General features: G+C 36.1%; 2 protein-coding genes across 8 annotated transcripts in view; both read right to left on the minus strand.

The window, feature by feature from the left end:
- The window catches only part of LOC137014433 (microtubule-associated protein 4), a 77438-nt gene extending 66840 nt beyond the window's left edge, over nt 1-10598 (minus strand). For 6 of the 7 annotated variants that reach the window (XM_067378737.1, XM_067378742.1, XM_067378741.1 and 3 more), the window contains exon 1: nt 10498-10597. The gene's annotated coding sequence lies outside the window, so the exon portion shown is untranslated. Of the gene's footprint in view, nt 1-10497 lie in introns of all 7 variants that reach the window. The other variant, XM_067378736.1, reaches the window with a different exon arrangement.
- Nucleotides 10599-21060: 10462 nt separating this feature from the next.
- The window catches only part of kcnh2b (potassium voltage-gated channel, subfamily H (eag-related), member 2b), a 192427-nt gene continuing 187314 nt past the window's right edge, over nt 21061-26173 (minus strand). Inside the window, exons 10-15 of the mRNA XM_067377265.1 lie at nt 25976-26169; nt 25798-25900; nt 23588-23836; nt 23316-23505; nt 23040-23205; nt 21061-21308 (exon numbers count right to left, since the gene is read on the minus strand). Of these exons, the coding sequence (XP_067233366.1) occupies nt 21117-21308; nt 23040-23205; nt 23316-23505; nt 23588-23836; nt 25798-25900; nt 25976-26169 (1094 nt within the window). The 3' untranslated portion in view covers nt 21061-21116. The remainder of the gene's footprint in view (nt 21309-23039; nt 23206-23315; nt 23506-23587; nt 23837-25797; nt 25901-25975; nt 26170-26173) is intronic.

Below are 26173 nucleotides of genomic sequence, written 5' to 3' on the forward strand. Positions count from 1 at the left end.
CGTTTTTTGGTGGTTTGACACGCGATCCGAATCATGATTCGACACACTGATTCATTATGCTCCGAAGCTTCCTAAAGCAGTGTTTTGAAACCGGCCATCACTATATAAGTCGTTATTTTGTTTTTTTGGCGCTCCAAAAATATTCTTGTGGCTTTATAATATTAATATTGAACCACTGTACTCACATGAACTGATTTAAATATGTTTTTAGTACATTAATGGATCTTGAGAGAGGAAATGTCATTGCTGGCTATGCAGGCCTCACGGAGACATCGGATTTCATTGGAATTAAGAAAAAAATTTGTAGAGCTAAACGACAGCAGTCTCTCTTATTTAATATTCTGCTCTGCCTGGTTCAGTTTCCTTCACTAACTTCTGCTTTTTTTCTGCTGATGCTCACACATGCTAATACAAGACATGACAGAACTACAACCACTGACAGTATGATGGAAACCCGCCCAAAACTTGTACTGCTGTCATTGTGGAGAAACAGGCTGAAGTGAATTCAGCAAAGCAAAACTTAGTTCGACTGTGGACATGTTGACAACACGTACACATGTGTGCAGGGAAAGCGCGCTTGCAGTGCATTGGTCTGTGTCTGTATACTCGTGTGTAGGGTGTGTGTGAGAGTGTGTGTATGAGACGAGAGCCTCCCGACGTTCCAGAGATGCCTGGAATTCCCTGGTGTGACACTGCAGCAGGTTTAGAAAGGATTCGACTGTGACTCATAATCACAGAAGCTCAACCCAACACACATACCACCTCTGTCCCTTATCACTGTCTACACAAAGACAGCATTTACCTGTCTGACCCCGACCTTTCTGTAGGTCATCTAATGACCCTCAACCAGCAGCAGTCAATGATCAACTCAACGTCTAAAGTGCCTAGAAAACACTCTTAAACGTGATAAAATGTCTGTAACACACTGCTGACAACAGCAATATGATAAAAACACAAATGCTCTATTATTAAATATATTAAAAATAATTATGATCATCATTAAAAAAAAATCAAAAATGACAAATATATAGTGTTACTACTAAAAAAATAAAATTATCATCATTAAAAAATAACAAAAAATAATAAACATGCATTATATATTAAAATATTAATATAAGGACAGTAAATTATTACTATAACAAATTTTATTATTATTATTAAAAAGTCAGCTCTGCTCAGATTACATATGGTCCCTCTCTATATAGTGTTAAAGTAACACTGAAGCAGAGTGAAAGTTAATGAGATAATTAAGTGATTAAGTTACGATTGAACATTATTGATGAACACCTGCTGTTAACAAGCAGAATAACACAATAACTACAAATGACTTCCAGCCACAACCTTAGATGAAAACAACTGAAGATAAAAGACATTAAATCTCTCAAGATCTGAATAAACAACTCCACAAACAGCATATTATCTCATTAACTTTAACTCTGCTTCAGTGTTATTTTAACTCTATGGACCACTACTTTTTTTAACACAATATTTACACACATCAAAAAATCCATTATGTTCATTATCCATTAATAAGGCTTTCAGCCTGTTTATTTGCCATCAGCAAACATTTATTGCTAGATTTTAAAATGTCCAAATGAGTTTCGATCACAAGTAAACTCATCCAAGATATTTGTGGTTTATCCGATCAGTTTTTAGAAAAGTAAGAACAAGCACAAAACTACTGACATCCTCTTAATGAAGACAAAACAACTCCTCAGCACTTCCCCTTTAATGATATTAGACACAAACGGTGTCCATTTCACTGAGAGCTTTATGAAAACACACCCGTCCCTGAAACACAACACTGTCACACTTGTTTGCCATGACTTTAGAGAGCCAGTCGAGGCAAAAATAAAACCGGTTCAGAGAAAGCTCTTCCTCTTGGCTTCACGTTTCTACATGAAGATCTGACTCCAAAAATAAGCAGCACACGTGTGTTTATGTTCAGAGATATAAGCGGAATCTGCGTGTAAAATGAAGGCAAAACAAATGAGTGAAACAGCAAAGTTTAGCTCATTCAAGAGCTCGGCCAATCATCATTTAAAGAACCAGATAAGACAGAATACAGTGCTTTAAAGCATTTGCTTCCCATGTGTGATGTCAAAAGCATGGGCTCATTAATATTCTATTTTCAGCAAGACTGGCCTCCATAATTAACGACCGTATGAACGATGTCGTCATATCATATACACAGAGATGCTGAAAGGTCTTCATGACAACCCGCCAAAATAAAAGTTCAATTTAACTTGGATGAAATTGTGACAGAAATGTGTTACTGTTGTACAGCATAAAATAATGCAATATTTTTTTTTTTTTTTTAATATCACATCTTCATGTTAAGCAGCACTTTGTTAGCCAATAAATAAAAAGAATTAAAGGAATTAAAAGATTAATTAAATAATAAATCCAGCAAAATTAAAACAGATACCAAAGAATTTCTGAAAAGGTAAAACATTTCATTTGTTTTATTACAATTTAATATTAACAGTTATATTAAATTATATATTATTTAAATTAAATTGTTAAAGTTTTAAAAATTCAACTGATTGGTTTCCAGAATCCAGAAATAATAAAATGCAAATAAAATAAAATATATAAATAAACAAACACAAAATTTACTAAAAATTTAATTTTGTATGAATTTGTTAAACTTTTAATATATTGTTGTTAAGTTTCATTATTTATTTAATTAAATCTTTAATATATATATTGTATATTATATAAATTTGTATTATTTAATTAAATTGTTCAAGTTTTAAAAATTCTAACTTTTAATAGATTGTTGTTAAATTGCATAAGTTTCATTATTTATTGGATTAAATCTTTAAAACAGAATCCAGAAAAATAAAAATGCACAAAAACTGAATGGATCAAAATGGATTTCAAAGTGCCCTGTAGAAAAATCTGAACTGAAACTCGCAGGGTTTGTCCTGCATTAAAAATATTTTGGCTGGACAAAAATTTATATTTGTCCAGCCAAAGATGTGTTTGATCATATAATGTGACGATACCTGCTGTTTTGCCAAAACCCACTGATAGCCGGCTGCTTTAAAACGCTCCTGTGAGTGTTTGTGTACGTTCTCTGTGAAGAGCATCAAAGGTTTCTATTTTCAACATGTTTTTGCAGCGTTGAGCTTTGTAGCCAATCACAGAAGTATCTGTTGAGCCCGTGAACACAAGGGCCAATCAGATGTGCTTCAGTAGTCAGAATCCGCTCTAAACGTCAGTTTTTGTTCAGCGCCTAATACCCATATTAGTTGATTTTAAATTTCATGGCATCAACACATCTCGCAAAAGTTGGAACAAGGCCATGTTTACCACTGTGTGGTATCCCCTCTTCTGCAAACATCTGGGGACTGAGGAGACAAGTTGCTCAAGTTTAGGAATAGGAATGTTGTCCCATTCTTGTCTAATACAGGCTTCTAGTTGCTCAACTGTCTTAGGTCTTCTTTGTCGCATCTTCCTCTTTATGATGCACCAAATGTTTTCTATGGGTGAAAGATCTGGACTGCAGGCTGGTCATTTCAGTACCCGGATCCTTCTTCTACGCAGCCATGATGTTGTAATCGATGCAGTATGTGGTCTGGCATTGTCATGTTGGAAAATGCAAGGTCTTCCCTGAAAGAGACGACTCTGGATGGGAGCATATGTTGTTCTAGAACTTGGATATACCTTTCAGCATTGATGGTGCCTTTCCAGATGTGTAAATGAGCACTGATAACAACTTGGGTTGTCCTTGTCCTCTTTAGTCCGGATGACATGGCGTCCCAGTTTTCCAAAAAGAACTTCAAATTTTGATTCGTCTGAACACAGAACAGTTTTCCACTTTGCCACAGTCCATTTTAAATGAGCCTTGGCCCAGAGAAAACGCCTGCGCTTCTGGATCATGTTTAGATATGGCTTCTTTTTTGACCTATATAGTTTTAGCCGGAAACGGCGAATGGCACGGTGGATTGTGTTCACGACAATGTTTTCTGGAAGTATTCCTGAGCCCATGTTGTGATTTCCATTACAGTAGCATTCCAGTATGTGATGCAGTGCCGTCTAAGGGCCCGAAGATCACGGGCATCCAGTATGGTTTTCCGGCCTTGACCCTTACGCACAGAGATTGTTCCAGATTCTCTGAATCTTTGGATGATATTATGCACTGTAGATGATGATAACTTCAAATTCTTTGCAATTTTTCTCTGAGAAACTCCTTTCTGATATTGCTCCACTATTTTTCGCCACAGCATTGGGGGAATTGGTGATCCTCTGCCCATCTTCACTTCTGAGAGACACTGCCACTCTGAGAGGCTCTTTTTGTACCCAATCATGTTGCCAATTGACCTAATAAGTTGCAAATTGTCCTCCAGCTGTTCCTCATATGTACATTTCACTTTTCCGGCCTCTTATTGCTACCTGTCCCAACTTTTTTGGAATGTGTAGCTCTCATGAAATCCAAAATGAGCCAATATTTGGCATGACATTTCAAAATGTCTCACTTTCAACATTTGATATGTTATCTATATTCTATTGTGAATAAAATATAAGTTTATGAGATTTGTAAATTATTGCATTCCTTTTTTATTCACAATTTGTACAGTGTCCCAACTTTTCTGGAATCAGGTTTGTATTATAATAGCAGCTATTTTTCACGCTGCTAACTACACATTGCAGTGCTTTGTACTGTGTGTGGATGACAGTGTTCATCTGGCTCCACGGAAGACCATTTTGACCCAGGAAAAACCAGGAAAAACCCTGGTTCTGAATAAGGTTTTCAGCTTGGGCCGCAGTATTTCTCAATGTAAACGTGCGGATCAATACCGCCGCCCATCAGAGGTTAGACGCTGTGAGATTTGACACAGATCCAGCGCTGCTGGCTAAAGCCAGAAACACTTTCTCCGAGCTGATGGCGCACAAATACTGACAGCTCATCATTAGCTCATGGTGTGTCCCTGTGAAGGAGACAGCGGACACAAGCCAGCTCCAGGCATCACATGCACATCTGTCTTCCTTATGTAAATCTATTCAGAAGCAAAATGCATGATTATGGTAATGGCTGTTGCAGTTCATATTAATGTCCACTTGAGACTGAGGCACATGACAGAATGACTGTTATTGAATTACAGCTCTCTGGGAAATTTTGCACTAATTCGTCTCTCGTTGTATCTCATCAGCTCATTCTGCAGAGGAGACACACCTACACTGTAAAACATGACTCTTCGATGTTGTGAATAAAACAGATTATTGGAGAAAATACTATTTTAGTTCATTTCTTTGCCATTAATTGTGTAGTTTACTTGCAATTTCTGAGTGAAAACTGTTTCTACACCAACGTTTTATCCTCTTACACTTGAATACTTATCTCATGCTGCTATTTGTGTTAAACAGCTCAGATTAAATCTGAATCAAATGTCTTTGATGTCGTCTGACAGGTTCGTCTGGTGGAAGCAAAACAAAAATCAGTGAGTTTTTTGATGCAATGATAAACACACAGTATAATCGTCAACTGAATATACTTAATGTGTGTGGCGACTCCCCATGATCCTGAACTTTTCATAGTTCACAGTCATTAAGACCCTCCTATTGTGTTTTCAATTTGACCTACAGCAATTTATAACACTTTCAATCACTGTTTAATTCATTTCTTGTTGAAATTTTGTGGTTTGGAGGCATGAATGTGCATGCAAAGTTTTAACATGTTTTGGAAAGTCTGTACAAATTTTGGTTGCATTGATTGTGTTCGGGACAAATTGACCCCCAGTTAGCAATTTCCCAATTGACATGCACTTTAACACTTTGAAATACAGCAAAGTTAAAGTAAAAAAAAAAAAAAAAACAGAAAACCTTGGAGAACTACATGGAAACCTGGAATTAGCATGGAAACTAGATTTCAACACAACAGGAGGGTTATGTTTGTGAAGTTCATAACTTCATTTGAGACACTAAATGGCAACTGGTCTTTTTACATGACCATCAGATGGGCTCTTTCTGTCAAAGTGGGCAGAAAAAAAAGGCAAAAATGACCAGGGCGCAGTTACAACAAACACTTACAGTTAAGAAAACCTTTAGTAACAGTTATAAGGGTATTATCACTAAGAGTTTCTTAACTTAAGGAGTTTGTTGCAACCGCTGCAGACTCTGCGTTGACAGACAAATGTCCGGGTACACAAGCCAGTGACCGTAAACAAAAAAAGATATGTTATTTTAAAATTACTCCTGCACTGAGGTCACTCCTGACAACACTTCTTATTCATTTCAGTCTGAAAACAAAATCAAGACCAGCAGCTATGATCCCTCATTTCTCTCTGCTCCGTCATGTTTTCTGTTCACTACGTCTGTCTCAAATCTCCCTCTCCTCTCCGAACGGCTTGATAATGGAGATTTTGGAGATTTCCCAGGGGATGAGATCGTCCCGTCAGAGATTACGGCTGACCAGTGTCTTCATGTGCACTGATCTATTACATTTATTCTACATGATTATTCTACAGCACTGAGTAGAGCTGCACGACTATTCGTTAAAAGATATATATAAAAACTGATTGATCAAAATAGAAACTTGAAAAGAAAAAAAAAACTTGAAAAATGTATTCGTCACTGAATCATTTATTCAAGAGATTTGTTCAATAACGCTGATTTATCCAGTAATGAAGTGAAGTCTTTCCCTGCATCCCTATGTGCATACAATCCACCCTATATAGTATTAAATTTTACTAATGTCACATACTATTTAGGATGGATAGTATGCACATTGAGACGCAGGCTCTGAGTGAGTCACTGAATCATTAATTCAAGAGATTTGTTCAAAAATGCTAATTCATCCAGTAATGAAAAAAGTTAAATCTTTGAGTGAGTCATTGAATCATTCATTCAAAAATGCTGATTCGATGTTGAAACAAGTGAAGTCTTTATGACTGAGTCATTGAATCATTTACTCAACCCAATCTTTCAAAATAATTCACTCAAATTAATTAAACACTTTAAACAGACTGCAGCAATTAACATTTTATCAGAACTTGTAGTAAGTAACGTTATTTTGTTTATCATCGATTCAGAATTGTGGAAGAATCGAGATCTCGTGAAACTATTAAAAATTATGATTCTCAATTTATCCAAAATCATGAAAAATTGTTTTTATTTTGAAAAAAAAAAATAAATAAATCTAATATAAAACTTATTAAAATTACACTATAAATGCACAGTACATATCAAATCAGTACAATATCGCAATGTCAGATTTGTCCAATATTTATATCATCAAACATCAGTTTTTAATTTTAAACGCCGACTGATGTTAGCCGGTGAAATGATCCGTATATCTCCAGTCTGTAGGAAAACACCACTCCTCTATCACTTCACTAATACATTATTCATGAGACACTTCTTAGCTCCACCCATATTTCCATGGAAACAAAGAACCACACCAATAGATGAAGAAGAGGCTATAAGAAACCATGAAGGAAATACATACAGCTATAAATGAGAAAGTCAAATGAACATCTATTAGGACACTTACATTTATTCATTTATCCAAAGCCATGCCGCCTATATAGAGAGCACTAGACAGCAAGACACAAAAATGACCTGCACAGTTTACATAATCACACGCCGCAGATCAATGGTTCCAATTACAGACACGCTAACAGCCATTGATTCGACCTCTCTCTCTGTATCCGTCAGGAAGAGTGGGGTGATTCTGTGACTCAGCGATCCTTAGGGACACACACACACCGTCCTCAGGCTGTCTTATTTAAACCGTCACTAGCACAGAAGTCCCCCAGAAGACAACCCTATCAAATCACTGAACTACGATCCCTTCCTTGTAAACAATCTGACACACACACACATACACACAAACACACACAAAAGAAGCTCCTGGAACAGTGTCATGTTAAATAAACCCTTCTCCTTTCACTTCCTCATGCATTTTATAAGTATGGCCGTTTATGAGACATATCAGAGTGTAGATGATAAAACTACCCATGAGTCACGCATTGAAATAAACCAACAACGCAATAAACCAACAAAACTGAATGAGCTCGGTTGGTTGACCTAATACCTGAACAGATGAGATGGAATTAGAGCAAAAAGAATTCAAATGCATTCGTAAAGCTCACCTCAATATTGACTAAAGATTGACTGATGTTCATACTGATATTTTGCATGTTTATGTGCCTGATAACCGATATACAGAACCAATATTTGTAGGGATGCACCGATATGAAAATTTTGGCCGATACCGATTAATCTTATCAGGCCAATAACAATAACTTTAATACCAATACCGATATGGTGACCGATATATCGTACATCCCTACTTTCTTTTTTTTTAGGAATCCACCAATATGACAATTTTGACCAATACCGATAACTGATAATTCTATATATTTGCTAACCGATATATTTGGCCGATAAATCCAATTTCTCATCTAATTTTTGAAAGCCTGATTACAAAAACAAGTTTCACCATTAAAATCCATGTCCCAACACACAATTGTAATGTTCTCATTATAATATTAAGTAGCCTATATGACAGACTGTTGTAATTAACTGTATTTTCCTTTTTGAAGTGATTTTCAATCATATTTCAAGCAATTCAAAACCATAATGGCAGACAGTGCACATCTGAAGTGTCTCAGCTGAAGGAAATTATCCATTATTTATCGGCTTATTGGTAAAATTTTCTTATCGGACTGATAACGATAACATTAAAAATGAACATATATCGGCTGATACCGATATGGTGGCCGATATATAGTGCATCCCTACTTTCTTTCCATCTTTCTTTCTTTCAGGAATGCACCAACATGAAAATTTTGACCAATACCGATAACCGATAATTCTTTATATTTGAAAGCTGATAACCGATATATTGGCCGATAAATATAAATACAAATTTTTATATAATTTTTGGGAGCCTCATTACAAAAACAAAAGTCTCATCTTCTTTCTTTCAGGAATGCACCAACATGAACATTTTACCAATACCGATAACCGATAATTCTTTAAATTTGAAAGCCGATAACCGATATATACATATAGGATAACATTAAAAATTAACATTTATCGGCTGATACCGATATTGTGGCCGATATATCGTACATCCCTAGTTATTTATGTATTGTTTTATTTCTGTTTTTAACAATCATAACAGCATCACTAAACTGAACAAACAGTTTTATTTAATATCTGCATGTCTAAAGCCTTAAAAATTTTAGCTAATGCACAATTAACATTACAAGCAAAAGAAAAGCCAATAAAGTATCAGACACTTTTAAAATCGCAGGTCTGTTCTGGTTGGGTTTGGGAATCAGAAAATTAATGCTAAATGCAAAAAATAAAATGTTACTATCCATCGTGTATAACTAGGATAGCAAAATAAACCGACTTTTCTAAACTTATTTGTTTACTTATTTTGAAAATATCTTTCTGGCATGTGCTAAATCAAACTCTTGGTGCACATTAATCTGTCACTTTGGTAGAAGTCAAATTAGACTGACTGACACAAATCCTGTGTGACATTTTCTCAATCAAATAACGTTTAGAGTTTTGGCAAAGCACAAAAGACAAAACCCAAAGACTTTCTATAACAGAAAGAAACGCATCTAAATGTTTAAAATTTTTTAACCTGGATATCTGAGGCATAAAATGCATGACAGAGAAATAACACAAGCAGAAAACACAAACACAAATCAGAGGCAATTCCCTGGCCAAATGTATTGCACAATGCAGTCTACACTTTTTTGGCACAAACCACATGCCATACCAGCATGAAAACACTGAATATGTGATGCATAACTGTAGGGTGGCTGGATGTGCGTGCGTCTCCTGTAATCCGCTGATGCTTGTGTCACATCTAAATCCCCTGCAGGATGGATCATATATGATTCAGCTCAAACACACACAACAAACTTTACAGACCGGATGAATTATTAAAGATAAACTGATGGACAGAAAGCAGGAGTTTTTAATGGCCTGTGCCTTTCTAGAGAAGCTTACTTTAATCAAAACTTGCTAAAAATACTTGAAAACAAAACATCTGAATTATACATTGACAAGACTATCAGGAAAAATTAGGAAATATTGGATATTTATCCATATATATGAGTGATGTCACACTGACAGGCCACACATACACAATCAATGACAACTTTACCAACAAACACACAACACACAGCATCCAAAATAAAAGTTTCATGCTTGAGCTGATCTGAAATCAGCATCAACAGTTAAATCAGATGTGATTTAATGTCAAATCAACTTTGATTGTAATAAGTTTCACAAGGGGGAGGGGTGTGGGTGTGTGTGTGTATTTAGCTGCTCAGAAATGCAGACATTTACAGACTCTAGACAGACAGAAAGAAAGACAGACAGACTTCAACACACTGTCACTGACCCACTCAGCCCGCGTGCGCAAACCGCCCTCAGCGCGCGCGCACATTACCGCGTCACTCTCTCTACTTCTCAAGATACTGATGAAAATGAGTTAAAAGACTTTATTAAGTTTATTCTCACCTTTTCCGTTGATTTCCGAGAGTTTTCCGCGAGTGTGTCGGTGTCGCGGCCTCTAGCTGATCCGCCCTGCGCTCTTCACTGACCGCACACACAGATCCCCGCCTTCTGACGCTGTGAGCCAATCACAGGTCAGAACCGGCAGACGGCCAGCCGCGTCGTCCAATCACGGCGCGGATGGAGCGTCTCTGCGTCTGATGCCGCCTGTCCAACTGGCGCACTTTTGATAGACACGCGGCGCGCGCAATCAGGGAGTTTGACTCCTTATACGGGCCAATGACGAGCCAATGAAAATTAAATAATAATAATCTTTTACAAATCTGAGGGAAGTAAATCTCTACGGTAAAAAAAGATTGTAAAAAATATATATAAATATAACTATCTAACTATATATATATATATATATATATATATATATATATATATATATATATATATATATATATATATATATATTATAATTTTTTTAACCGTAGAAGATTTATACTTCCCTCAGATTTATAAAAGATTATTATTTAATTTTCATTGGCTCGTTGAAAAAATAAGTTCAATAATTTACGTCACTGACCTTTTCTGATGAAAATAATTTAAATTCTCAAATAACTTCATAAATGCTCAATTATTTTAGATTATGGAGATACAAATGATTTAGATACACTATATTATATAATTAAAATTGTGAGTTTATTTCGATCTAATGAACGGGATACTTTCATTTAAAAACTGTGACGTCGTCTACCATATTTCTATTTTGCATAATTCAACAGAAGAGCCAGATTACTGCATGAAAAATTCAACTAAATTCACTGCTGGAGATGTTGAACTCTTCTGATGGTTGAATGTCGCCATCTAGTGCTCAGATCAAACTCATTTGAAGGGATTTCAAGCTCGTTTGTTAGTTAGAATTGGTTGACATTGTTATTTATATTATTAATATTGGAGAATTATTAAGCAGGATTTATTGGTCAGGGCAGAAATTATACATATTACATAAAAACATGACAATGACACCTTTAAATTAATCTCTGATTGATTTATGACTGTTAGACAGATTGTTAGACATCGCAAACACTTATATTTAACTAATTTAATAAAAAAAAAAACTCTGATTCATGTTCATATATATATATATATATATATGAGCCATTCAACAGAATTGGTTCAAAGTCAGAGTTGGAAACGTCTTGGAAAAAAATGTATTTTTCCATTCCACAAATTTTGTATGTTTGCAAATTGTATAATATCCATTTCTAGTAATTGTGCAGTTAATTCTCATATTGTATTTTCAGAAAGTTTTGGAATTTATATTTTTCCTCTCCCCAAATTTGTTGCTACCGAAACACTATAATAAATAATTTAATAAGGAGGGTCGCATTGACCTATTAGGATTTTGTTTACATCTACCTTGGATATATATTTTTTGCTATTTTAAATCAGGTAAATCAATAACAATTACAATTTTAACAATATTTCAAGTGTAATTTATGAGATTTGTTGTATTTTGAATCCAATCTTTCTTTGTAAAAGTCATAAAGTTTATCAAAGTGAAGGATTCATTAGTTTGAACCAAACACTATAATAACATCTTAGCTGATCATTCAAAACACTTTATTTTTGACAAAACATCCATGTTTCAGTAGTGACAGTAATGTATGTTGGTAGTGATCACATCACATGACAGGATTTTTATTAAAATACTAATGAGCATAACTGTATTAAAATTTTGTTTATTTCCTCCAAATAAATGATTATATGTTCCCTTTTGTCACTACCGAAACGTGGTGAAGTTTCGGTAGTGACAATTTTAGATATTTTTAAGTCTAGCTCAAAGATGCTAATCAGCACATGGTTAGCTAGCACTATTCTGAACAGTTTTACACACATAAAAAACTAAATTTTATCGAATAACACCCAACAAAACTATGATGTCACTACCCAAACATGTGGGGCACGTTCAAGCTCAAACCGGTGCGCAACGTTTTGCTACGGTTTCCCTGTTGAACGACATGTTTCCTGGAAACTGTATGCAACAGGTTTGAGATGCGTTTTCTCTTGTTTGGTGGGTGTGTCAAAACTGTTAGCCCAATCAGCATCAACATGCATGTAAACCACGCGGTATTAAAGAAACAGCTCGTAAATGTAATACACATCTAAATAAATTCACAAGAGCAAGTATATTGTTTGCACATGTTTATTTACATTAATGGCAAAATAACTTAAATAGAGCACAAGTATAGATTTGGAACTTCTTTAAGTCTGTCTAAATATCATTTAGTCATTGCAATGTCTTCTGGTCCATATCCTTTCCTTAGGAAGGTGTGCTAGACACTGATTAATGTAACATAAAAATACTATACTTATATATTTTGCTATTGTATTGTGGTGTGATACTTTCATAAGCATAAAGACAAATGTTGGATCACAATAATTAGGAACCACAGTTTCCACAAATCCCTTCACTCTTTTGAGATGTTTTATTCTGGACGGCAAGGGCCGTGACTGTAACATCGAGTGTATTTTGCAGTATTAAACACGTATTTATACCAACTTCATCAGGCTCCGAAAATTATTCAAAAAGAACACAAAGAATGGCCTTCTCAGCTGCCATAGTTGCATCTCTTGCGTCATCAGAACAGGGCGTTCAACGCGCCACCGTTTCCGTTTAAAAAACATTTTGCTACATTTTGTCGGGGCTGAACGCAGCCGTGGTGAAGTTTCGGTAGTGACATCATTGTTTTTTTGGGTGTTATTTGATAAAATTTACTGTTTCGGTAGTGACAATTTTAGATATTTTTAAGTTTAGCTCAAAGATGCTAATCAGCACATGGTTAGCTAACACAGTTCTGAACAGTTTTACACATAAAAACTAAGTTTTATCAAATAACACCCAAAAAAACAATGATGTCACTACCGAAACGTGGTGAAGTTTCGGTACGGCTGGGTACCGAACTCGATACTTTTTAGGTACCGATCGAACTGCCTCGATACTATCGAGTATCGAAAAGTGTCTTGTCATTCGGTACCAAATTGCGGTACCTTAGAATGGAGCCGAGGAGAGGGGCGGAGAAATGCTTTCGCTGTCTCGTTGAGGAGCAAGTAACGTTGCGCTAAATTATTATTTATATCTAAATATATAAAACTATACGCGCGAGAGAGACCCTATGTACGAGAGGGCGAGTGAATCAACGGTTTTGTTTTCAGTTTATCTCCGAATGGACGGGTGAGAAACGGCTGTTTATGTGAGCAGCCGGTTCACTACAGATACTGTTAACAGAAAACAAAAGTGTCGCACTGCCTGCAGAAACAGCGGAACGCGCAATGTTTTTTAGACTAGTTATGGACAGGTACAACACAGCAGCTTTACATCAGCGTTCGTCCCTCAAGTCTATGGAAACACGCGACCGGTTCGTGACAGGCTCGTTCACCTGCACGAGCACAGGCTCTGCCTCTGGCTCCAGAACGCGAACAATTCTGCTGAAAAAGGGGTATCCGCGTCCTCCTGATACTGCGGATAATCTGCGGGTCGGGCCAAATAATAAAAAAATAACATTCAAATTAATTGCGGGTGGATGAGAGATGAATCATTAATGTGTTGATTTTAATAAAGACACAGAACTCTTATTTCACGGTAAGACGCAACGAACTTGCGTCACTCTTACTTCCGCTTTGATCCTGTTAATAATAATTAATTTTTGAAGAACATTTGCTGAGTGATTTAAAAAGAGCCTCACATACTGAATGTTTGCATTGAAAACTAAACTTTATTAAAACTATTTGCACTGATTTATTGTGTTGGGTAAATTTTGTTAATTTGTGCTTTTTTATTATTCCCCGCAGTGGCTCAGGAGATGAGTCTTTGAGTCTGAAAAAAGGTCAACAAAGTTAAAATATAAAACCAAAGATTTTTTTTGAGGTTATGTAATCTTGTTTAAACAGATTTTATAAAATTGGTATCGAAAAAGGTATCGTTTAGGTATCGGTATCGAAGTCAAGGTATCGGTATCGTCTCGGTATCGAAAAATTTTTAACGATACCCAGCCCTAAGTTTCGGTAGTGACAATTTTCCATTTTATAGAATAACACCCAAAAAAGTTTGCTTAATTGCAGAAAAAAAGGTGTTTCGGTAGTGACGTTCCTTAAATTTACACACAGATTTTCAGACTTTTGAACACATTTAACTCAAAACTTCACCACGTTTCGATCTTGACTGTTTCGGTAGTGACAATTTTAGATACTTTTGAGCCGCTCAAAGATGCTAATCAGCACATGGTTATTTAGCACAGATCTGAACAGTTGAACACATAAAAAAACAACATTTTATGGAATATACCCAAAAAAAGTTTGCTTAATTGCAGGAAAAGGTGTTTGTTGGTGACGTTCCTTAAAGTTACACACAGATTTTCAGACTTTTGAACACATTTAACTCAGAATGATGATCTATCTGCTGTGAAAGAGAGGCTATGAGAGGAGGAACACAGGAATATCTCCTGATCAGAAATGTAGAAGTGTGTTAAAATCAGTCTCAGAAATGGACTAAAACACACACTGTTCCGGTAGTGACATGAAAATACAGGAAACATTTTTTACTTATTTATTTATTTTTTATGTAAAGTTTCATGATTAAAAAAAAGAAATAGAAAAATTTAATAAATTAAATAAATGTAACTTTATATTATAAGATATTTTTAAAAACGGCAATGGAAAAAAAAAAATTTCAGTTGCTTTTTAAATGTGATTTTGGTTGTGATTCTGTAGAATAGCCCATATCATAAAGAAAAGTACAGTCATTTCAGCTGTTTTCAAAGAAGTTTATTGAAATAAATATTTCTAAATTTTATAAAGTCAACCGTTTATAATGCTAGCACACAATCTGGACTTTCTGAAGTCTGTCCGATCTCATCAGGTCGTTCCAACACGATTCCAGACGTCAGTAATGTAACAGTAGTGTTCAGAGTCACATGTCCATCCTTCCACGCGCTGGAAGAACATTGAATCACTCTCAGGTGAGCAGGAAGTACAGCGCTTCAGTCGACACACATTCTCTAAAACAGCCGCAGCCTCTCGCCGCGGACGATTCTCAGTGCAGCATGCAGATAAAATGTGCACAATGTTAAATCTGTCTTTATTATATATATATATATATATATATATATATATATATATATATATATATATATATATATATATATATATATATATAATTGATATACTTACATCATTATTAACAGTTATTCACATGTTTCTTTAAAAAAATGAAAAGGAAAAAAGATCAGTTTTCCTCTAGTTTTCTGCATTTCAAAGCATGCCAAGGAAATGCGTTTCTGCATAGTGTCGGCTATAGGGATGCCAAGAATAAAGACTTCCTTATGTACAGCAAAATCGGGAAGAAGAAAAATAGCAATCCAGTGTAAACGAATTACCAAAATAAATTAAAACTCGAGAGATTAAAAAAATATGTACATACAGGATGTCCTTCGTGATTCCAAACTGACGTATTGGTAAAAGCTGTTTAATAATCACTCTAGTTCACATGGATTTAGGTGCGTTTGGCCTGTTCTGAGTTATCTGTGTCTAAAGTTGATGGCAGAAGTGCCCTTGGCTTCAAATCCCTGTAAATAGACGTAAAGAGAGCAGAGATCCTCTTTAGAGTCGAGAGAGACGGTGTAAAGGCTGCCCACACTACAAGATTTATCAAATCTTATCAGATTTTCAGAATGTGAGAGACTACTAATGTTTCACTTAAAATGGGCCTCGTAACAGACAGAGCCTCCGCTTGCGCTCGAAAAATAACCCTGCCATCACGCCACACACACACCTGGGGCGGAAATTAATGGGGGCTTAATAAATTAATAAAAATGCTTCTAAAACCCAAGATATGCTTCAAATAAAGTCTCTAAGCACATGAGTCTCCAAAGTCACACAAGCAAAAAGCGCTGTTTTCCCGAATATCAGCACATTTGCAAATGTGATTCTTATTTTATGCAAGAAAAGACAAAATATTGTATATTTTTCTTTTGCCAATGAAAATAGTTGCAAACATTAGAGCCATTGCGTGCCGCAGAGTTTCAGTTTCGTTACAGAACGGATCAGCCATTTTGAACGAATCGTTCTAATGAATGCCTCAATGACACGCTTATTCTGTTTTGTCCCTGAACAAATCAGCTGTTTTGAACGAATCATTCTAATGAATGACTTGACGACTCACTCTTTCTGTTTTGTCTCTGAATGAATCAGCTGTTTTGAACGAATCATTCTAATGAATGACTTGACGACGACTCACTCATTCTGTTTTGTCCCTGAATGAATCAGCCGATTTGAACAAATCGTTCTAATGCATGACTCACTCGTTCTTTTTTGTCCCTGAATGAATCAGCCGTTTTGAAAGAATCATTCTAATGAATGACTCGAAGACTCATTCTGTTTTGTCCCTGAATGAATCAGCCGTTTTTAACGAATCGTTCTAATGAATGACTTGACGACTCACTCTTTCTGTTTTGTCCCTGAATGAATCAGCCTTTTTGAGCGAATCATTCCAATGAATGACTCAGCCGTTTTGAAGGAATCGTTTTAATGAATGATTCAAGGACTCACTCATTCTGTTTTGTCCCTGAATGAATCAGCCGATTTGAACGAATCGTTCTAATGCATGACTCACTCGTTCTTTTTTGTCCCTGAATGAATCTGATGATTTGAACGAATCTTTCTAATGCATGACTCACTCGTTCTTTCCTGTCCCAGAATGAATCAGTCGTTTTGAAAGAATCATTCTAATGAATGACTCACTCTTTCTTTTTTGAATCTGAATGAATCAGCCGTTTTGAAAGAATCATTCTAATGAATGACTCGAAGACTCATTCTGTTTTGTCCCTGAATGAATCAGCCGTTTTTAACGAATCGTTCTAATGAATGACTTGACGACTCATTCTTTCTGTTTTGTCCCTGAATGAATCAGCCTTTTTGAGCCAATCATTCTAATTAATGACTCAGCCATTTTGAAAGAATTGTTTTAATGAATGACTCATGGACTCACTCGTTCTGTTTTGTCCCTGAATGAATCAGCCTTTTTGAACAAATCGTTCTAATGCATGACTCACTCGTTCTGTTTTGTCCCTGAATGAATCAGCCGATTTGAATGAATCGTTCTAATGCATGACTCACTCTTTCTTTTTTGTCCCTGAATGAATCAGCTGTTTTGAAAGAATCATTCTAATGAATGACTCGAAGACTCAATCATTCTGTTTTGTCCCTGAACGAATGAGCTGTTTTGAACGAATCATTCTAATGAATGACTTGACGACTCACTCTTTTTGTTTTGTCCCTGAATGATTCAGCCTTTTTGAGTGAATCATTCTAATGAATGACTCAGCCGTTTTGAAAGAATCGTTCTAATGAATGACTCGATGACTCGCTCATTCTGTTTTGTCCCTGAATGAATCAGTCGTTTTGAATGAATTGTTCTAATGCATGACTCACTCGTTCTTTTTTGTCCCTGAATGAATCAGCCGTTTTGAAAGAATCATTCTAATGAATGACCCGAAGACTTGCTCATTCTGTTTTGTCCCTGAATGAATCAGCCGTTTTGAAAGAATTGTTTTAATGAATGACTCAACTACTCACTCATTCTATTTTGTCCCTGAATGAATCAGCCGTTTTGAGCGAATCCTTCTAATGAATGACTTGACGACTCGCTTATTCTGTTTTATCCCAGAATGAATCAGCCGTTTTGAATGAATCGTTCTAATGAATGATTTGATGACTCACTCGTTCTGTTTTGTCCCTGAATGAATCAGCCGTTTTGAATGAATCGTTCTAATGAATGCCTTGATGACTCACTCGTTTTGTTTTGTCCCTGAATGAATCAGCCGTTTTGAATGAATCGTTCTAATGAATGACTTGATGACTCACTCATTCTGTTTTGTCCCTGAATGAATCAGCCATTTTGAACGAATCGTTTGAGTGAATGATTCAGTGACTTACTTGTTAAGACACTGATTTGCCGCCACCTACTGGCAGTTTTAGTATCACTGAGTTGCTGAAATGCTGTTTTTGTTTTCGGTCATGATTTTAACAATAGTTCTGGTTAAAGAGATAGAATAACATTATAAATAGTCTATTAAGAGACGAAATATGAGGTAACATTGTAAATATAACAGACATGAAGTACTTGTATGGGATGATAATAGTGATAACAGAAACTTTGATAATAGTGTTTGGACTGCTTTTTAACAGAAAATTTGCAGTGAAAAAAAGAAAAAGGTTTGGATGATACGCTTCTGTTAGCTCGCTTTCTGATTGGATATCGTTTTGTTCAATATGACAATCTACAGAGTGTGTGCACGTTTGTCCTCGGGGTTCGCCCCACACAACAGGATTTCTGATTGTAAATATTCAATATTTATTATTATTTTAGATCGACGCAGCCCTGATGTTCTTCTGCGCAGATTCAATGACTCTTAACACAGGAAAATCTGATAAGATCATCTGCAGAACCATCAAGATAATCAGGACTTTTTTTCAGGATTGTCGGAAAGGGAGAATTGGGCTCAAAATCGTCCCGATCATCTTGTAGTGTTTGGGTGCCTTAAAGTGCACAGCGGTACACCGAACATCAAGAGAAACACACAACAGGACACATTATACACACACAAAACCATTTCAGCAGGACCATTATCATCGAAAAGTGCCTTCAACATAAACAACGTCATACATGATAGAACGAAACACAATAATGTTGTATTATAAGCTCCATCTGAACATTAGACAATGAAGCCATGTTTTGTGAATAAAGCATGCCCAATTTCTCCGCTCACAGTCAGCTGACACAGATTAAGAGCAATCCTGGATTACAAACAAACAAACATTGATGAAATGAACTAAAAATAAATGGACTTAATATCAGTTTGATTTCTCAACACAATCTTACAAACAGAAATACTACCGCCATGTGAGGGTGAATCTCACAACACATTTAAAAATGATTGATTTTTTTGACATTAGGGAATTTTTATTCCCCAAAATTATTTGAAATGAAATTCAAAACTATTTAAATACAATTAGGGTCTCATTTGTTAACATGCGTTAGCTGACATGAACTTACAATGAGCAACAAATTGAATATATATCTAATATTAATACATTTAAAAATATATAATATTACTAAATTAAATTTATATTTATCCATTATAGCAGTGTTTGTTGCAGCATAACCTGTATTGCCTTTTGTTAAGGAAAAATAATAATAAAAAAATACAGTTATGAATATCTAAAGACAAATATCATCCTAAAAATATGCCAATATAATATTTTTTATATATATATATTGGGGTAAAATTTGTTCTTGACGTATGAGATTCACCCATATGTGGCGGTTAAAAAGAATATACACAGAATTTACAAAGACACTAATAATAATAATAATAAAATTAACAACAAATATGTAGATAAATATGTGCAAACTCCTGCATTCATCAAAGTAAAAGGGAATATTGTTATTTAATGCAGTAATGTTTGAACCGTTTTCACACTGACACAGATTCAGATGTTGGATCAGACCATCCTCACGTTCAGTTCAAATTAAATATTATATTTGGTATCAACAAAACATAAACCACAGAATTAAAGCCAAAAGGCAGAATGATACAATCGTTGTCAGATGCTAAACAAGTTCTCATGCTAATATGCTCTTCCTTCGTCAGAAATGCTTAGAGTAAATACTATAGTAATTTAAATATGATAACAGTAAAGTCTGCTATAAAAAAATGCCTTATATTAAAAGTGTATGTTTATTATCGCATGCTTTATAGCTTATTGTGAAGTTCTGTTTTCGTTGGTCCACGCGTCTAAAACAAAACGCATACATTTGTTTTGAATTAACTCGTCGGATTTAAGAGCTCTTAAATGTAGCAAATAATAATTAATAATCATGTGACCGTGATCAAGATGGAAAATCACTCAATTTTGACATTTGGTCCAACCCAATCTTCAATATTTGGTTTCATTTGCGGTGGTTTAAAGGACTCGTATTGCTAAAGCTAATGTGTTCTAACCTCAAAATCACGGAAAACGAACTAACCGAAGCCGAGCAGGACGTGACGCGTGTTGGACTCGTTGCATATTGTTGGTCTCAGTGTCAGACACATGACTGTGATATGCTTCATCAGTAATGGCAGCCGCCAATCACCACACCCACTGCAATCCAGCCAATCCAGTGTGCTTGGGCGGGGCCTGAGGCTCCGCCTTCTTCATCATTCTTACACAGGAAATGAAGGCAATGACAGACAGACAGACAGAACACATCAGGTTATTATTATTCGTAGTATTTTCTTCTGTTAGGCCAGCTAACACTAACAAGTTCAACCAGTTCTTCGTTTTGGAAGCGCCGTAGAAGTGAAGATAAAGAGTCTGGAAAATTCAGTGCAAGACATAATGGCTACTTGAAATTAGTAATAATCATTATTATTTGTTTATGGATATCCAATACTGGACGACAGCAGTAAAGACGAGTGAAGTTCATCGCTGCCTTTCATGTAAAACCACCTCCAGTGTGTCTCTGAACCCTCCTCAGTGCAAAACCAGAAGCAGAACCGAGAAGAAACGCCCCGGTGAGACGTCAGAGAGTCTCCCTAGCTCCCGGGGTCGGAGCTGTGTTTCTGTGGTGTCTGTGAACCCGGTGACGTCTGTGGTTCCTGTAGGGAGAAGCGCCGCTGAACGTCCAGGTCCAGCACTCGCTCCGGTCGCGCCCCGAGGCTGGAGGATCCCGTGCGAGGAACGTTCGCAGGATGGAGCTCTGTGGTGCTGCCGAGAGACTCGCAGGACTGGAGGAGAAAACAGAGGCTGCCGTCACTGCGGTTCAAACTGTAGTAGAGTTAAAGGGTGAGTTCACCCAGAAATTATATTTCTGTCATTAATTACTCTCCCTCATGTCGTTCCACAACCGTAAAGAACAAAAATTAAGATATTTTTGATGAAATCTGAGAGTTTTTTTTTCTATCCTCCATTGAAATGATCACATTTAATGTCCAGAAAAGTAGTAAAAACATTGTTAAAATAGTCAACATGACAACATTGGTTCAACCTTAATGTAATGAAGCGACAAGAACAACACAAAAATAATGACTTTATTCATCAATATCTTCTCTCCCCTGTCTTATTGCTTTGCTGTTTACGTCCGAACACCGGCTCAGGCTGATCACATGATCAGCATGACGCATCACGCAGGAGCCGGCCAATAATGAGTCGGCGTTCTGACGTAGAAACTGGATGTAAACAACGTATGAGAATGACACAGCAGAGAAGAGATTGTTTAATAAAGTCATTATTTTTGTTTTGTTTTTGCACAAAGAAAGTATTAAGTAAGGTTGAACCACTGCAGTCACATGACTGTTTTAACAATGTCTTTAGTTCCTTTCTGGACCTTGAAAGTGTTGATTATATTGAGTCATATACCTCTTGGATTTCATCTAAAATATCTTAATTTGTGTTCTGAAGATGAACGAAGGTGTTACGGGTGTAATGACAGAAATGTTCATTTTTTTGGATGAACTAACCCTTTAAATATTAAAATCTTAGATGTTTACTAAAATCCTTTTATTATTATCTATTGAATCCCACAATAAAGCTTAATATATATAAAATCATAAAGAAATACAGAAATAAATATTCATAGCCTCTCTTTCACAGTAGATAGATCCATCATTTTGAGTTAAATGTGTTCAAAATCTTTGAGGAACTTTAAGGAACGTCACTACCGAAACCGTCAATTTTATGGAATAACACCCAAAAAAACAATAATGTCACTACCAAAACTTCACCACATGTTTGGGTAGTGACATCAGTGTTTTTTTGGGTGTTATTCCATTAAATTTTGTTTTTTTGAGTATAACTGTTCAGATCTGTGCTAGCTAACCATGTGCTGATTAGCATCTTTGAGCTAGACTTAAAAATATCTAAAATTGTCACTACCGAAACTTCACCACGTTGCGGTAGTGACAAAAGGGAACACATAATCATTTATTTGGAGGAAATAAACAAAATGTTAGTACAGTTATGCAAATAAATCATTAGTGTTTTAGTATGTGTTTTAAAATACTGTCATGTGATGTGGTCACTACCAACACATTACTGTCACTACTGAAACATGGATGTTTTGTCAAAAATAAAGTGTATTGAATGATCAGCTAAGATGTTATTATAGTGTCAGTTTGACGTTTACAAAGAAAGATTGGATTCAAAATACAACAAATCTCATAAATTACACTTGAAATATTGTTAAAATTGTAACTTTTATTGATTTACCTGATTTAAAATAGCAAAAAAATATGTAAACAAAATCCTAATAGGTCAATGTGACCCTTCTTATTAAATTATTTATTACTGTGTTTCGGTGTGACAAATTTGGGGAGAGGAAAAATATTCCAAAACTTTCTGAAAATACAATATGAGAATTAACTGTAAATGTGGACCTTTGAGATTATACAATTTCCAAACATACAAAGTCATTTTTTTTAAGATGTTTCCAACATCCCAAATCCTTCATCGTGTGTCACCTGTGAGAGAGAAGCCAGCGGTGTGACGGGCTGCACGAGTCTCTCGGGGTACGTGGACGCCTGCGGCGGGGATGAAACGGTGCTGTACGCGGGAGGAACCAGCATCATTTGCCTCTGCAGGAGCTGCATGATCGCGCCGATATCCGTCGACATGCGGCTCTCCAGTCTGCACACACACATTGAGAAATGCAGTTCAGTGCAATACATACAGGTGGCGCTGTTGAGCTGTTAATCGAATCAGTTCAGTTCTTGACAGTCGTAGTAAGCAGGCGAGACCTGTTGAGCTGTTTCTGCAGCAGCTCCAGTCTGCTCTCCATCTGGCTGCGCTGCTGGCGGCTGATGCTGCGCAGGGGGGTGCTGAGATGCGGAGGGGGCGACGGGAGATTGCAGCGGGGCAGCTCCTGATATTGCCTCCCCCGACTCTCGCCCCAAAAACTGAAGATATTAGACACACCTGAGAAAGCACCTGAGACATGCACATTCGGTCATTTTAACAATGTATCGCGATGCATGTTTTAAATTTAAGTTTATTGCTGCCGTTCCATCACCTGATAGGGCGTTACATGTGTTTCCTGTTTTCGGATCGCCCTCTCCCTCAGTCGCATCCATGAGTGCCGTTGGGGGGGTGGGGCATGTGTGCACAGGCTCCTCCCCCTCATCGCCACTGGAGTGAGAGGAAACAGAATTCCGAGGCTCCTCCCATCCCGGTTTGAGTTCGTTCTTGTTACTGGCTGCTTGTTTTCTGCCTCTCCGAATGGGTTTCTGATTCTTCTTGATCTCTCCAGCATCGGCATCATCTGGAGAAATGAACACGGGATGAATATTCATCAACGGAATATGCAAAACAGCTCGAATGATTGTATGTACAGTACAGTCCAAAAGTTTGGAACCACTAAGATTTTTAATGTTTTTAAAAGAAGTTTCGTCTGCTCACCAAGGCTACATTTATTTAATTAAAAATACAGTAAAAACAGTAATAGTGTGAAATATTATTACAATTTAAAATAACTGTGTACTATTTAAATATATTTGACAAAGTAATTTATTCCTGTGATCAAAGCTGAATTTTCAGCATCATTACTCCAGTCTTCAGTGTCACATGATCCTTCAGAAATCATTCTGATATGATGATTTGATGCTCAAGAAACATTTATGATTATTTTCAATGTTGAAAACAGTTGTGTACTTTTTTTTTTCAGGATTCCTTGATGAATAGAAAGTTCAAAAGAACAGCATTTATCTGAAATACAAAGCTTCTGTAGCATTATACACTACCGTTCAAAAGTTTGGGGTCAGTAAGAATTTTTATTTTTATTTTTTTGAAAAGAAATAAAAGAAATGAATACTTTTATTCAGCAAGGATGCATTAAATCAATCAAAAGTGGCAGTAAAGACATTTATAATGTTACAAAAGATTAGATTTCAGATAAACACTGTTCTTTTGAACTTTCTATTCATCAAATAATCCTGAAAAAATATTGTACACAAATATTTTGTACAATTGTACACATTAAAAGTTTCTTGAGCAGCAGATCAGCATATTAGAATGATTTCTGAAGGATCATGTGACAAGACTGGGGTAATGATGCTGAAAATTCAGCTTTGATCACAGGAATAAATTACTTTGTCAAATATATTCAAATAGAAAACAGTTATTTTAAATTGTATAATATTTCACAATATTACTGTTTTTACTGTATTTTTAATTAAATAAATGTAGCCTTGGTGAGCAGACGAAACTTCTTTTAAAAACATTAAAAATCTTAGTGGTTCCAAACTTTTGGACTGTACTGTATAGTAGGGTTGGGTATCGATTTCTCGATTTTAATCGATTCTCATTTTTGCAAACCGATATCGATTCTTAAATCCCAGGAATGGATTAGTCTAGTCTGTTTTCAGTTGATGAATGAGCAGAATATGTAGCTCCTCCCATCCAATAAATCACAATAATCTTTGTTACTTTTGATATGAAGCAAAGTCTCAGATTTCAAATGACGTCCATCTTATTATGAGATTCAGAAAATAAACACAGTTTTGGTGCTGTTTAATGTGGCGTGACGGATCGCTTTAGCGCCTCAGTTAAAGTGAAGCATGTGATCATCCTCTCCTCCGCTTTAATACCAGTTACAGCGAAATAAACATGAACATCTGAAGGTATGTTAAAATATACAGTACAACTTACTGAAATCCGTATCATGTCTCGTGTAATCGCTCAATCAGTGTTTTAACCTCGGAAAGATGTCAATAAAACTTAAACAATGTCACGTGACGTCACATTTACCTCAGAAAAACATATTCAGTGACCATAAACTCATTAGTCAGCTAGAAAAGTGCTCTAGAAAGATAAATATAGCTATGCACCGTTACATATTCATTATCATGTTCTTCAATATTTAATGCATGTTTGAATAAATCAGCTGCGATTGAAATATTTATATTCAAAACAATTGGAGTAGAAATATGATTGTGTAATTCTAAACTTTATTTATAATAAAAACATCATTGAGTGTAATTTAAGTGTTTGTATATAAATAAGTTAATTTAACCTTCAGTATTATTACAGTAGCACCAGCTGACTCTCATGTGTAGTTCAAAGCATTAGATTTTTTTCCTCTAGAAAATTTGGCATGTACTGAAACTGAAATACTACATCCAAAATAATCGATATCGAATCGAATCGAAAGCATGTGAATAGTAATCGAATCGTGAAAATTGTGTTGATCCCCAGCCCTAATATATGGAGTATTATCAGAAATACCTTTTTCTGTTCGTCGTCGGAATGAAAGTTTTCGCCTGCGCAGTTTGTTGAAGCCGACACAATCTGATTCATCGCTGCTGGGAGAGCCGGGAATCATGTTCGTCTGTAAGTGAAAACACACACACAGTTTGATGGTGGTTCTGCTCCATTAGTGGAGGGTTTATGATGTGTGACTCACGTCTCTGAGGTTGAAGGTGATCTCCAGGTTACTCCAGAAGTGGTCGGAGAACTCCGGGTACATGTCCAGCACCTCCAGCACATCATCTCTGTGGATCTTATGGAGGTCGCAGTAGGTCAGCGCTCTCACGTCTGCGTTGGATTTCCCTGGTCGAGCGTACAGGTTTATGGGCTCGCCGAATATATCGTTCTTCCCTGT

The sequence above is a fragment of the Chanodichthys erythropterus genome, chromosome 23 (genome assembly GCF_024489055.1).
Source record: "Chanodichthys erythropterus isolate Z2021 chromosome 23, ASM2448905v1, whole genome shotgun sequence".
NCBI lineage: Eukaryota > Metazoa > Chordata > Actinopteri > Cypriniformes > Xenocyprididae > Chanodichthys > Chanodichthys erythropterus.